The sequence below is a fragment of the Leptodactylus fuscus genome, chromosome 1 (assembly GCF_031893055.1).
Source record: "Leptodactylus fuscus isolate aLepFus1 chromosome 1, aLepFus1.hap2, whole genome shotgun sequence".
NCBI lineage: Eukaryota > Metazoa > Chordata > Amphibia > Anura > Leptodactylidae > Leptodactylus > Leptodactylus fuscus.
The window spans coordinates 134,115,385-134,131,454 of record NC_134265.1 but is presented as its reverse complement, the minus strand read 5'-3'; the positions used below and the strand labels follow the sequence as shown (position 1 = coordinate 134,131,454).

The following is a 16,070-nucleotide window of genomic DNA, read 5'->3' as shown; positions in this document are numbered from 1 at the left end:
ATAAAAGGAGAGAATGCGTAAATGACAAGTGGTTCTTCTTATCTTTCACTCCATTTCAATAAGGGTGTCAAAAAACTTAAATGTGTATACTATAATTATTAACACTCCAGAGTATACAGGAGGCTCCCGAAATAATGATGACCTCCTGGATTTCCAGGAAGAGCTGTCATGTCTCCTGGGCTCAGTGAAATACTCCTGCATCCGCCATCTGTTAAAACAGACCGTGAAAAAAACACAATCGTGTAAATAGCCTCATTCACATGAATTGATTTAAGTGTAGCCGTATAGAAGAAAAATCACCGTCACATGGATGTTAACATTGTGTGAATAGAGCTTTAGGCTTTATTCATACAGTATGTCAGTGTTTGGCATCAGTGCGTGTAGTCCAAACCAGGAGCAGGTTGAAAACACAGAACAGGTTTAATTCTTTCCATTATGGCCCTTTCACATGCCTCTATTGGGACCGAGAAATGTGGTCCATGTGTTGGCTTCATGTCCCAGCCTGGCCATAGCCCTGTCAACTGAATTTACAGCATCATGATTTATGATGCTTCAGAACTACTGCAGATTTACTATCCTGCACTCACAGTATATTGTTCATATATGTTTTTGCATCTATCAAATAAGATGTGTCTTATAGTTTAAAAATATGGCACAGTGTGCAAAGCAACACTTATGGTGTATATATGGCGGTAAAGTTGCCTGTAAATTAGTAATAAACTAGACAGGAATGATCCAATGGACATGGCTTCCATATCAATAGGCCATACACTGGTTTGTCACGGTCTATTGGATGTCTGCTATAAGTTTGGATTTCTTAATATGGAAGCCCACCTGTCACCAAAAGTGAGAATATACTTTAAAAGTAGCATTCTATATTACAGAGAATGTTGTAGTGCTTTCAGGTGATGGAACAATCCATGCAATCTGCAGTATATACTGTATATATATATATGTTTAGCCTTTTCCCAGTTTCTTCTCCACCTCTATATTAAACTATTGATATATGTAGTATTTCTTTATCTACTGAGGGCTCTAACCATATTCCTGAATGCATAAGTACAGACGCACATTATCAAGGCATGTTGTCTGTCCTTGTCTGGACCAGCAGGCGACTTCCAGTGTAGTCACTTGCCGACTGATCTACCGGTTGCTAGGTAACAACCACTGATACAATTGGCATAGCTGAGTAAACACAGCTCTTGAAAAAAATAGAACTCCCTTATGGCTAATACCAATAGACATTTTCCTGATAGTAAAGAGGAATGGTAGTAATTTTAAATCTGAATCAGTCTTGTGCAAAGTATATAGACTTGTCTTTATATTTCTGGCTCCTTTGGGTAATCTGCACGCAATAGCTGAATGTAATGAGCCATTCCCTGGCTAAAACCTCAGGTTATTCAAAATCTTGTGGCCTACAAAAGTTGTGGACAAGAGATTACAGGCGTCTATATCTACATACCTCTTACTGTATACAAAATCTGCCGTAATTCTGTTCCAGCGCCAAATAAAGCTCGTAATGCAGCAGTTTTCTAAAAAGCTTTGGCTACGATTCTTTGCAGATGCTTTTGAAGAAATCTCTAATAATTCTTTGTTCTTGCTATCAAAGATAAAGCGCATACTCTTACTTTCGGAATGTAACACATCTAAAGACTTATGACTTATTCATCCAAGACAGCCTGGATTTACTGAAGGAGATCATGTCAGACACTTTTATTTGATTTCTTTCAGTGTAACTAAAGTGACAATGCATGAGGGAGCACAAACAACTGGTTCACACATGGAATGGTTTAGTATTGAAATCAATTATGCCTCAGTGAATATCGTCTTGGTTAAAACAGACTTTTCAAACTCAATATCATAAGCTATTCGGCAACATGAGCTCCGAGAGTACAAAACGTAACGTGCGCGTTCACTCAGTGGGCCAGCCATTTTGTGTGCTGAACCAATATTTATTACAATGCAGCCTATCCAGTCACAGGGAACTAAAAAGAAACCATGAATAGTCAAAGGAAATTAACCAGAGACATACTGGCATGTATCTTGCTGCAATGGACACAAAAATATTCACAGTGTTGGTAAAACATACACGCACAGCAAATACACTCTCACATATTATACGCCCTGACATATACTTTGCTTATGTAAGCTTTTTATTTTGAAAATAAAATGTTTGCTTTCCACAAATGGCACACGTCTGACTGTGTCGGAGACACCCGCAGCAAGCGGTGGGAAGACTGGAATTTAATGCAATTTTGTAAACACAATACCTCTAGGAACTTTTAATGTCTGCATGACCCTCCTACCAAAACCAAGTTGGTTTCTGATAGCAAAACAGTTAATCTGTTGTTCCCTTTCTACAAGTCTACAGTTCTTTCTGGAGAGGAAAGGGATTCTCTTCTGATATTCTAAGTCTCTTTGCTGAAAGGAGGAAAATAATGATCATTCTGCAGTTCACTCACAAGAAAAAAAGTAAACAATCATTTGGCAAAGAGAGTTTTAATCTTCTGCAGTGGAGTTTCTTCTTTTCGCTCCATAGATTTCTGCTAGTGTCCTGAAATGGGGACCCCAATCCCATATGTCTTCACCCACAAGTTCCTCCTCTCCTAAACCTCCAGAACTGCTGGTCAAAGAGCTGAGGGATCCAGCTGAGGAACCTCCACCCTCAAAACCATAAACCTGGATGGAGTCGTAGGGTGGTGCCACAGGGTCTCTTTCTGCTTCTCTCAACCGGAGTGCCAGAAATCGCTGCACATCAACAGGGGCAGTTTGAGGTGAGCGTGGGGCTGACTGGTGAGAAACTCGAGGAAGAACGTCCATTCGAGGAGGGTGGAAGAAGCCTCCAGTAAGGCCTGTCTGTGGAGGCTGCAATGCTGACATGTCAAAAGCCTGAGTGTCTTGCTCTCCACCACCTTCATCATCATAGGTAATGATATTTTCTCTGATATCTTCATCCTCACACAGAGACAGAGGAGATGGCTTGTGTCTTCGCTGCAAGTAAAAAAGGGACACCAGGGCTGATGTGGAGAATGATGAGTAGAACATGAATGACAAGAGTGTACGCCATTATAAAAAGGGTGAAAAGATGTAACAAGAAGATTTGTGGTTTAGAATAAAAGGTAGACAAAGGAAAAGAATGTAAAAAGAGGATGAAGAGAGAACAGAAGTTTTATTATTATCAATAGGAAGACAACAGGAACTTTATAAGTGATAGTTTTAGTAGGGTCATAAGGAATAGAACTGATACATGTATATACAGTATAAGGTAAGCACTTACACTTATTGTCACTACAGTTCATAGTAAAACGTAATGGAAATTTCTCTGTTTTGTAGACAGTTTTGACCTTGTACAGTGGCCATGGCATCTTATTAGCATTAGTTCAATATATATTTGAACAATAGCTCAAAAGCAGAAAGTATTCGCTAACAAAAAATGGAAGACAACTGGATATTTACCCAGAAGGCTAAATGCGCAAGCCAATATAGCCAGCAAAGCAGGAGTACTGAGTCCAGCAGCTGATCCTGTGGTCATATGACAGGTCAAGACTGCTCCACCTGCCTCACAGTGACATAGAGAGACTGTCAGAGTATCAGTACTGCTAAGAGGAGGATCTCCACTGTCCTTAATCTCTATCGGTACTAAGAATATGTCTCTTTGTGACCTCCAGAATCCACTATGTTTCACCAGAAGTGATGCACTTCCATCTATAAAACAAGATAGGTTCTCCATTAACTTCATATATCTCTGTATTCTGTACAAAATAGTTAAGGATTTCATGGAAAAATGCCAGCAATACCTTTGTTGTCTTGAAGAGTGAAGTTTCCACCTGAGGCAGTACTAGGGCTTTGAATATGGAAAACACCATTTTCAATGTCAGCATCTTTAACTCTGACTGTCTGGATGACCTGCAGAAAAAAAATGCTATAGCCAGTTATAATAAAAAAAAGATAAGCTGGAAAAAAAAGAAAATTGACTAAGAGGTCTCATACACACTATAAATGTAATGTATTGATCTATACCAAAAGCACCACTTTCAGTTATCTATACTAAAGAATTGTTATATACAGTTGAGAAATGACATTGTATCCTATCTACGTTACATGAGCTGTATTGACTATTCCACACATAATCTCACATAGAGATAACTAAATGCCCCATTGCATGAAAGGAAATGAATAATCAGAAAATGGCAGATTTTATAGGAGAGTGAGTGGTGTCATGAAACCGTATTGTGCTGCAGAAGGCCTATATGCAGTAGAGCAGAATAGCAATGCAATATACTAAACACTCAGATAAGGCTTACTAGGCAGCTCCCTTGTTACAGGGGGATTTACTCTATCACTTTAATAATGTACTATTAATTGTACATTCATATATTTGTAATAATTGTATGATTCTAATATGGCCATCTTGCGTCGTACCTAACATTTTTCAAAAAAATGGAACATACACAATGGTCCACGTTTGTTCAGTTCACAACTTATCTTCGTGGAAAATTAACTGGTTAAAAAGTTGTATCCATAATTGTGACGTTTGCCTTATCACAGGCAAAAGAGGCCACAGTCAGTACATGTAGACTAATTTGTCAAATGCAAAAGGTTAACTTTCACATATTAGCAATGCAAATGACAGGTGTAAATCTAAATTTCTAATGCACAAGATTTAGTAAGACGTGCACATCCTTTAATAAATAAGATGTAATTCTTGCTAAATGCCCAGACCAATTTAACTGATGCAAAGTATATCATTATTAACAAATATAGGCCCTTCATGCTCTTCTATAGATTAACATCTATTTCATGAAACTATTAAATATATGAGACATTCCTTTTAAAAGAGCTCAGCTAAACAGTTTATGATGTATCTGATGACAAGCTAATGGACCGTTTCCAATAACAACCAGCAGAATTGTGAATGCAGCTCTGGAGTATAATAAAGGTTGTAGATCAGGATTAGTACAGCCATTTACCTTGTTACTATAACTTTTTAAGTAGAATGGCATAGAAACTGTAAAATGTTGTTCAGAGGTGATCATACTCATTCATCTTAAAATAAATACATCTTTTGGGGAATATAACAATTCGAACCATTGCCAAAAGCTGGATTTTTTTATTTTTTGCCTTTAAAGTGGCTTCTAGATAGAGCTTCATTCTAGGTAAATAACACAAGATGCCAAAATGTGGCAATTATTGGTCTCTGATGTGATACTTTACACAGTGTCTTCACAGGATATGGAAGTGAAAATGTGTATATGTTCATGGTTCCTATATTTCATGGTTTACATTTGAAGTACCATAAATTACTAGAAAATGGCAATATAATTATATAAATAATTGCAAAATTGTTAAATAGTAATGAAAACAAAACCCACAACTAGTAAATTACTTTACTCCATTTCAGAAGGGTAGCTCTATGCTTCAGGAGACTTTTTACGAATACATAAAGATTTATATAGCAGAGCACTGCAAAGTTAAAAACCAGGCTTTGTTTCAAAACTAGATTTATTTTCAGACCCTTTGTGGTTCTTTGGGGATCTCTAACTCTAAATAATTTCTTCCAGGAACCTGGTTCCCCACCTGTTTTTCCTTGCATTACAGCAAACCAGAACAGGAGGTAAGGGAATTACTAAGGAACAGGTGAGTTATTCCATATAACAGAGCCACTGAGCAACCCATCTCTATACAACATTTGGTAAGATGGAAATTGTTATAATATTTCCATCTTTCCATTGCACTGTCTGCGCTGTTTTACAAATAGTTGAGTTAAACAGAAGATGACATACAATGTTATGTAAAGTGTAATATACAAGGGTGGTTTTATAGTCCAGGATAGGAAAGAGAATGAAAAATGAAGTTTTATGCGCCCATATTATGGAGACTCAAGTAGTCTCTAATTACTGGGACTCATATTTAATGGGGTTGTCCAGAAATTGGAACAACCTTTCTGGAGGCCCAGGAAGGTGTAAAATGAAACAATAAAGCATCGTCACCTGATTCCAGAGCTCCCTTGTCTGCCACAGGCTTCTGTTAGATGTTGGGCTGATGCCTGGATGGCACTTAGCCAGTGGCTAAGTGAGACTAAGGACATCCGGCATTCAGGCATCAGTGCAACACCATGAGGACACCGATGGTGGACAATGAAGTGCTAGGGACAAGTGACTATACCTTACGGGCTGCGCCAATACCAGGACAACTCCTTTAAGACATAAAACACTAGTTATTTTATAATAAATGACAATTATTTTGAAGATGATTTAGATGCACATATAATGGGCAAAATAAGTGCCCAGTAAATCAGATACTTATTGCACACCTTTTAAATGCTTGAAAATACGTTACAGTACGAGGTCTGCTTTCAGATTGTGTCACTGCCGTTTCTTATACTCCTTTATATCTCCAAAAATTTACATCTTTATGTTACCTGCTTTATTTAATGCATGGACTGAACTTGCAAATTCTTGCAAATGAGATTAGAATATTCACTCAAGATCATGCTGTTTCCACCCTCTTCCATCATACACAGTCTTTAGGACCTCAAAATTAATCTGGTTCAAGGACATAAATAATTTTAACCCTTTTACTGTCTGCTATTTTGCCTACTGTATCTACTCTATGATGTTATAAAGACAATTGCGGAAGAATAGAGTTACAAATAGTCAAATGTAATTCTCTAATACAAGCGAATTTTAAAGAAATGCTACAATACATTATACCCCATTAAGGCTAAGGCCCCACGTAGTGGGCGGCAGCATAAAAGTGCTGCGGGAAAAACTGTGGTGGCAAAGTTTTTCCTACAGCGCTTTTCATAGAAACCTCTGTGGATTTCCTGCCTCCATTATACCTATAGGGAAACCGCTGGCATTTCCATAGGTATAATTGACATGCTGCGATTTCCAAAACCGTGATGGTTTCCTCAATGTGTGGATGGGATTTGCTAGAATTCCATCCACTTTGCAGGGACTATAAAACGCCGCGTTCTTTCAGCAGTGTTTACGCCACGTGGGGCCCCAGCCTCACACTATTTTCAAATACTCAGAATATAGCTGATTTATTTTCCATAATGGAGAAACACACCTGTCCAGCTTGTGCATTGTCACACACATGTGGCTTATACATCTCAGCCAGCGTTGGGGGATTGTCATTTACATCTAAAACGTGGATCACAACTCCAACCTGTGACATCCGGGAGGGGCTGTCTGAAACAAAAACACAACACAGAAACACAACCAAAAGAAAAAAAATCACAACAACAAGACAAAAAAAAAATACACAACACAAATACATGAAACAATTATAAAAACATCATACGGTACAGAAATACACAATACAAAAAAAACACATAAAAATACATTAGTAAATTCATGCATTAATGTACAAAATCCTCTGAATTTTTCATAATACACCATAATACATGTTGCTGTTTAGTTGTTTTTTTTCATTTTCCTTCTCTGTGCATACATACCCCTAACACAGTAAAGTTTCATGCTCTTTTTCAGACAGTCCGAATTCAACTGTAAGTGACACTCAATGTGGCCTACTTGATACTCTGCAAGGTCAAACCTTCCTGTCATCGATTTTAAATAGCATCCTTTCTATATCAGAACGGCTTTCAAGACCTTCACAGACGCTTCATATTAACCCCTTCCCGACATGCGCCGTAATAGTACGGCGCGTGTCGGGTCTGTAACTATGGCGACCGCCCGGGAGCCGGGCGGCCGTCATAGCCGCCGGGTGTCTACTGCTTTAAGCAGTAGACAACTGGCTCTAATGCCTCCGATCGGTCCCCGGACCGATCGGAGGCATTAACCCCTCCGGCGCTGCTGTCAAAGGCGCCGGAGGCGCCATTTTCCCGGCGGTGCATGGGCGCCGCCATTTTGGCAGGGATCGCCGGCTCCTGGAGCATGCTCCAGGGCCGACATCACGTTCCCATGACAGCCGGGAGCCTTGTTAAAGGCTCCCAGCCGGTCTGCAAAGTCTCTCTTTTGCAGGCTGGTGTATACAGCCTGCAAAAGAGATGATGATTTTTTGCAATGCATTAGCATTGTAATGCATTGCATTAGTGATCAGACCCCCTGGGGTTCAACACCCCTAGGGGGTCTAATAAATGCAAAAAAAAAAAAAGTAAAAAAAAATATAAAAAAATATAAAAAGTATTAAAAGTTCAAATCACCCCCCTTTCCCTAGAACAAATATAAAAGTAGTTAAAAACTGTGAAACATATACATGTTAGGTATCCCCGCGTCCGAAATTGCCCGCTCTACAAATCTATAAAAATATTTTTCCTGTTCGGTAAACGCCGTAGCAGGAAAAATAGTCAAAAGTGCCAAACCACCGTTTTTTCACTGTTTTAATTCTGATAAAAATTTGAATAAAAAGTGATCAAAGCAATAACATTTCGCGAAAATGGTAGAACTAAAAAGTACACCCGGCCCCGCAAAAAAAGACGCCCTATGCATCCCCGTACACCTATGTATAAAAAAGTTACGGCCGTCGGAATATGGCGACTTTTAGAAAAAAAATTTTTTAACACCGTTTTGGAATTTTTTTTAGGGGTCAAAATGTAAATAAAACCATATAAATTTGGTATCCCTGGAACCGTACCGAAACACAGAATATAGGGGACATGTCATTTTGGCTGCACAGTGAACGCCGTAAAACCAAAGCCCGTAAAAAAGTCGCAGAAATGCATTTTTTCTTCAAATCCACCCCATTCTGAATTTTTTTCCTGCTTCCCAGTACATTATATAGAATAATTAATGGTGGCATCATGAAGAAAAAATTGTCCCGCAAAAATTAAGACCTCATATGACTCTGGGAGCGGAGAAATAAAAAAGTTATGGGGTTTAGAAGGAGGGGAGTCAAAAACGAAAAACGAAAATCAAAAAATGCCATCGGCGGGAAGGGGTTAAGGGCTAGTTCATACGTGGCCAAAGGGGAGGATTTTGACAGCGGAATCCACGTCATAATCCGCCCCTTTACAATGGTGCTCTATGGAGACCACTAGCGTTCTTTTTTCCGCTATCAGCAGTTGCCCTTTCTTCAGGCGGATTCCGCGGCTCGCTGACCCGCAGCTTCCGCCTGACAGTCGCAACCTCCGGCATCAGCCCATTCATTTGAGCCGACTCCGGGGTTGGGGGAAGCCGCGACCGCGACATTGTGGCAGGCGGGTTTTGACCATATTTTGACTTGGCTCCCTGAGTCAAAATATGGTCAAAATCCGCCCCACCGCCCCCTGTGTGAACGAGCCCTAAAGAGGACCTTAGTGTTATATACAGTCCTATGAAAAAGTTTGGGCACCCCTATTAATCTTAATCATTTTTTGTTCTAAATATTTTGGTGTTTGCAACAGCCATTTCAGTTTGATATATCTAATAACTGATGGACACAGTAATATTTCAGGATTGAAATGAGGTTTATTGTACTAACAGAAAATGTGCAATATGCATTAAACAAAAATTTGACCGGTGCAAAAGTATGGGCACCCTTATCATTTTATTGATTTGAATTCCCCTAACTACTTTTTACTGACTTACTGAAGCACAAAATTGGTTTTGTAACCTCAGTGAGCTTTGAACTTCATAGCCAGATGTATCCAATCATAAGAAAAGGTATTTAAGGTGGCCAATTGCAAGTTGATCTCCTATTTGAATCTCCTCTGAAGAGTGGCATCATGGGCTACTCAAAACAACTCTCAAATGATCTGAAAACAAAGATTGTTCAATATAGTTGTTCAGGGGAAGGATACAAAAAGTTGTCTCAGAGCTTTAACCTGTCAGTTTCCACTGTGAGGAACATAGTAAGGAAATGGAAGACCACAGGGACAGTTTTTGTTAAGCCCAGAAGTGGCAGGCCAAGAAAAATATCAGAAAGGCAGAGAAGAAGAATGGTGAGAACAGTCAAGGACAATCCACAGACCACCTCCAAAGAGCTGCAGCATCATCTTGCTGCAGATGGTGTCACTGTGCATCGGTCAACTATACAGCGCACTTTGCACAAATAGAAGCTGTATGGGAGAGTGATGAGAAAGAAGCCGTTTCTGCACGTACGCCACAAATAGAGTTGCCTGAGGTATGAAAAAGCACATTTGGACAAGGCAACTTCATTTTGGAAACAAAAATTGAGTTGTTTGGTTATAAAAAAAGGCGTTATGCATGGCGTCCAAAAAGAAACAGCATTCCAAGAAAAACACATGCTACCCACTGTAAAATTTGGTGGAGGTTCCATCATGCTTTGGGGCTGTGTGGCCAATGCCGGCATCGGGAATCTTGTTAAAGTTGAGGGTCGCATGGATTCCACTCAGTATCAGCAGATTCTTGAGAATAATGTTCAAGAATCAGTGACGAAGTTGAAGTTACGCCGGGGATGGATATTTCAGCAAGACAATGATCCAAAACACCGCTCCAAATCCTCAGGCATTCATGCAGAGGAACAATTACAATGTTCTGGAATGGCCATCCCAGTCCCCAGACCTGAATATCATTGAACATCTATGGGATGATTTGAAGCGGGCTGTCCATGCCCGGCGACCATCTAACTTAACTGAACTTGAATTGTTTGTCCAAAATACCTTTATCCAGGATCCAGGAACTGATTAAAAGCTACAGGAAGCGACTAGAGGCTGTTATCTTTGCAAAAGGAGGATGTACTAAATATTAATGTCACTTTTCTGTTGAGGTGCCCATACTTTTGCACCGGTCAAATTTTGGTTTAATGCATATTGCGCATTTTCTGTTAGTACAATAAACCTCATTTCAATCCTGAAATATTACTGTGTCCATCAGTTATTAGATATATCAAACTGAAATGGCTGTAGCAAATACCAAAATATTTAGAACTAAAAATGATTAAGATTAATAGGGGTGCCCAAACTTTTTCATAGGACTGTACCAATAGAAAGCCAACAGTATGTGCCCTGGAGATATTGGTGTTATTTTTGGTAACGATATATCTGCACTGTCAGAAAGGTGGGCCTTAATGCCCGGCATCATCGCTGAGCTGTGAAGAATGTCTTCCTTGACAGTACAAGGCTATGAAAGAGTACTGTTGGAGGGGGTCATTCCTCACAGTCCTGCGATGACGCTGGGCTGTAAGTCCTGCCTTCCAGATAGTAGAGAGATATCAGTACCAAAACTAACGGTCCCAATATCTACAGCACCAGGGAGCATACCGGGAAAGCTGAATTCAATGAAATAATGTGCCAGATATGGCTTCACAGTCTATGAAGCACTGATGGGGAACTGGTCCTTCCACTGACAGCACCCTGCCCGCCCAGTAATAAGTTTATTAATAGGATTTACAGTTCTGTTGTACACTGCACCAATGTTTTTGATAACTCCCAGGTAATGGGATTCAAAACCCTTGAAAGGCCAACTTTATTTGCCTGCTCCATTACTCTAGAATATGTCTCCATGAATGTTAAACACCTAGCCAATTTTACTCTCCCTTTCTGGAGCACTGGACAATCACAAGCCCTACACTCTGGGCATCAGGATGGCTCTACAATCCAAAAACCAAGACTACTACTAGACTGTTCATTGGTCTACATAAAGTAAGTGACTGACACATAATAAGTAGGTCCAAATTCAAAGTACAGCAAGGAATCAATGATGTAATAATAATAATACATTTGGGTGACTGTTACATTTTGTCTGATATATATTTTATCATACTATGCATGTTCTACTAGTGGAGGATATATGACAATTTCTGTGCCTCTAATTTAGGTTTAATATTTTGATTGTTTATTTATATATTAAAATATATTTAAGAAATTCTGCTTTCTCCATCAATATGTCTCAAGCAACACCTTCATTTTATGCACTTGACCCCTACTGTCTGGGTCTCAAGTGAAATTGGTTCTGACTGTTACAGCTAAAGTTGCCTAATGACTCTGCAACCTTAAGAAGTATTCCTATAGTATGCGCTTACTAAATTATTCCTGGTCCTTATAGTGCAGCAGATTCGATTTTTATTATATTTAGTTGTGAAAGGACTAACCTACTGGATCTTCAAGCATTTGTATTTTGTACATGGGTCCTATAATAACTTTGTCTTCTTTATTGCCTATATGCTTGTATGAGGTTTAAAAATCCACTAAGAAAAAGGAAAAAAAAATAAATAAAGCTGAGAACTCAGTGAAGAACTTTTCTGAAGATTAAGTTAGTCTAATGGGTGCTTCTAGGCAGCAATAGGTCCATAAAGAGCAATATTTACCATGTATGACGTGTTACAGAGCCTAAAAGAAGCCTATTACTCTGTAGGTAAATGTAGGTGCACTACATACAACCCTGACATGTAACGTGTACTCCTTATTCCTAAGGATTGGCTGACCACCATACAACGCACTGAAGATCCCTCTCACCGATCTCGCTAGCTGTTATAGTGACAAGGTGCTCTTTCTTGTTTTCCCTGTCCAAGAAGACACTTGTTCTGAGAGTCCCATCTTCTGGATTTATTGTGAACAGTTCTTCAGGATTGGAGAGGGGCTCAATCGAATAACTGATTGAAAAACAATATGGTAAAAACATGAAAAATATGAATACAGTAGAAATGAACACTGAAAGTGTTGTAAAGTCTTTACATTTGGGTTCTTTCATCCATCTTATCTACCTCTGGCACTACCATTCAAGTTACTGGAAGCGTGTATGTATCCTTTCCACCAAGGGGCATTCAGTCTGCCGATAGCTGGAGTCAGGCACAATTTGCAATGGAGAACACCCAATATCTAGGCTGTGCAGCTACATTAAAATTAACCACCCTGCTGTACAGTCTGTACAGACAAAATAGGAAGGAAGCAAGTGCCACCAATATAGTCCCTCCCAATAGGGCTACAACATTTCAGAAGTTAATAAATTAGAGGGAATTTATCCTACAATTTACACCATTTCCTGATGTATAATGCATAATAAAAGTTACAGATTCAGGGTCATGGCTGTTTTTGCACAATTTGTCACTTTTGCTTTGCATGACACATTAGCCAAAGCAGGTGTTTTGAGCAAAGGACATAGTTCAAGGGGACATGGCATCCTTTGGCTTTACACATTTACGATAATTTACTCCAGAAACTGGTGTATAGTTTAAATCTAACCTAGGAGCTAGTGTAAATTTAAGGTTCTGGAGCACAGTGGGCAGGAGAGTTTTTATGTTAAACATATTTTTAACTTTTAAATTTTCTACGCCACTAAAAATATATTACAAAACTATATCCTGCAATTTCAACCCTGGCCACTAAGTCTAATAATAGCCTTACTCTTGCCAATTCTATGGGGAAAGAATTACAATAGCAGATAAAAGCTCTATAGATAACATAACTGGCGCATCATTGCATCCACCACTGACAATAGATGGTCATGTTTTATCTACTTCCCCTCCCTGCACAGAAAATGCATAGAAAACTCTCCCACAGTCCTCAGGTCTGAGTCGTCTCCAGACTGATGCTGCCTAAAGCCATGACTATGCTGTGAAGCATATCACTAAATGATTTTAACAGAGCAGAAAAGAAACTCAGGCAAGATGGAAGTCATCATAATCATGTACAGAAAATAGATTAAAATATACAATAAAAAACAGATTAGAAAATTGATTTGAATTAATGAATAAATTAAATAATTTGCAATACATTCCTTTTAAACATAAATAATGAAGCATATGTTAAAGGCAGTGTACCTTGTATTTAATCTATATCCACTTGTGACTATGTATTATACAGAATATGAATTTACACTAGAATTTCAGCATCTCTCCACTAAGGACATCAACAGATTTTAATGTTACCTGATAGAGCTGCTCTGTAGGTCTGGGTCACGGGCCTGGACCACTCCTACAAGTGTTCCAGGAGGCTGGTTTTCCAACACGCTTAAGGTATAAGGGTTTTGGGTGAATAGTGGGGACTCATTTACATCTCCCACAGTCACCCTCACAGTGGTGACATCTTTAAATGGTCCTCGACGAATATATTGAGGATCAATCACAGTGTTCATCACTTCAATACGAAATGTGAAGGAGCGACGGGACTCAAAATCTAGGGGCTGAAACACAAAGAAGTCAAGTGAAGTCATGTTGAAGTAACAGCCCATGCAAAGACTGATGTAATTCGTGTAAACCATGGAGTAGGATGTTAGAGGTAAGAAAACTAGCACATGAAATTGACATGCCTTTTCCTTTTCTAGAAGGTTTATTGGTCTAGATAAAATATGAAGCCTCATTATATCTGCTCTAAGCAGACTACCTTTTCCATAACTTATAGGCTAAATGGTGGATGACTTCATAACATTTTTATTGTTAGTCACTCTATGAGTAATTTAGTAAGGGATTTGATCACATTTTTGTGAATATATTAATTTCATGTTTTCACAATTCATTTTGTAGTGTATAACCTTTTGTACTTTGAGAATTCCATCTTGTCCAGCAGAGTCTGACATCACAGTAAATGTGTCCCCGGCATCACCATCCAGGATACTGTAGGACATTACGGCATTCTCACCAATGTCTGGGTCATGTGCTCTCAGCCTGCCAATTACAGATCCAGGAGCTGTATCCTCTAAAACAGTGAACTGATACAAACCTGTAATGAAATAAAAGATCACAGTTTTTTTCATAGAAATTTGGTTGATACATTGTTAAAGGGGCTTTCTCATTGGGAAAAGTAATTTTTAACTAAGCTCATCCTTGCATAGTCTTTAGAAAGGCTATTCCACACATACCTTTTGTATGTAAATCGCCTCAGTAGTTTTTGAATGAGTTTTTGAACAATTTATTCATATGCTAATTAGCCTCTTGCATGAACCCCTGAAGTCTCATCGTGCTTTGCAGTGGCACCTCAATGGTCTTTGGGTAGGCTGTCATGTACACCAGGACTACTCTGAAAGGTAACAACCTGGTAGTCTTCTCGTGGCAAATACCAGACCCTGTACAGGGGTTAAAGGTTCAATACTGGGGAGGCTACTCAGATAACGTCCTTGGTAGTGACCCAAAGTTAAACCAGTTAGGTCCAATGGACATCATGTCACGTTCCTGAGAAGAAAACATGGAGCTCTTTTTGAAAGAAAGCAGCCATGTTTTTCAATCCTGGATACTCCCTTTATTTATAGTTGAAAAGTACTTATAAAAGTTTGGTTTCTACAGTAAAAATATGATAGGGTCTTCTAACCTTTTTTTTCATATCAAAACTGTTTTATTGTGTGATTTATTAACTTCCATCCTAAATTTACTCCATAATATATATGCTACTATATACTGTATTATTACCACAATATTTAAAATCAGTAAGTACTATGGTAGACCAATGGTTCATACAAATAATGCATAAGTAGGTTTTCTGGGATCTTGATACTGATGGTTTATCCATCATTATCAGGTTAATGGTCCAGGTGAGCCTGGTACAACTCCATATATTTTGTAGTGAGTGAGCCTGGTATTACAACTCACTACAGCACAACACATTCAAGTGAATAAAACTAACCTGCAAAACAAGACATAGTCAATATAAAAATTACAGAGTTGTGTCTTGTGATTGTAGAGTAACTACATTCTTATAGGTCATCAGCATCAGCAGCCTGGAAAAAAACTTTACGTCAGGGCCACACATTGCAAAAATGCAGCGTTTTGTTCACAGTGGAAACTCTGCAGCAAAATATACTTTGTTTTACTTTACCTGCAAAGTGGATGCAATTCTACAAAAAAAAAAAAAAAAAAAAAAAATGCACAGAAATGCTGCAATTTAACAAATGTGATCATTTTTGCAAATCATAGCATTATACCTGTATAGGTATAATGGAAGCAGAAAGTCCACAGAGGAAAATTCTGCAGACTTTCTGTGAAAAACAATGCAGAAAAAACTGTTTCAGGCTGTGGCTCACTACGTGGGGCTTTAACTTTAACCTATCAGCTACAACCATTTCCCTCCTCGTCCCATCTTCAGCTCCTTCCCCTATCCAATAAATGGAATAGTGGAATATACTTGGCAACCAATTATGAAAATAGACTAGAAACCAGTATTCCCTCCAGTTGTTAACGTTACCTTTCATTTGCTATCTGTCACAGAAAGGGCAAATTATAGGCTTTATCTTTAT

At 38.8% G+C, this 16,070-nt stretch overlaps 1 protein-coding gene across 1 annotated transcript in view; it reads right to left on the bottom strand.

Annotated features, from left to right (window-relative positions):
- Positions 1–1,694: 1,694 nt before the first annotated feature.
- The window catches only part of CDH24 (cadherin 24), a 75,230-nt gene continuing 60,854 nt past the window's right edge, over positions 1,695–16,070 (bottom strand). The window contains exons 6-12 of the mRNA XM_075276761.1: positions 14,376–14,563; positions 13,774–14,027; positions 12,362–12,498; positions 7,075–7,196; positions 3,798–3,906; positions 3,457–3,705; positions 1,695–3,017 (exon numbers count right to left, since the gene is read on the bottom strand). Coding sequence (XP_075132862.1) covers positions 2,500–3,017; positions 3,457–3,705; positions 3,798–3,906; positions 7,075–7,196; positions 12,362–12,498; positions 13,774–14,027; positions 14,376–14,563 — 1,577 coding nt within the window. The 3' untranslated portion in view covers positions 1,695–2,499. The remainder of the gene's footprint in view (positions 3,018–3,456; positions 3,706–3,797; positions 3,907–7,074; positions 7,197–12,361; positions 12,499–13,773; positions 14,028–14,375; positions 14,564–16,070) is intronic.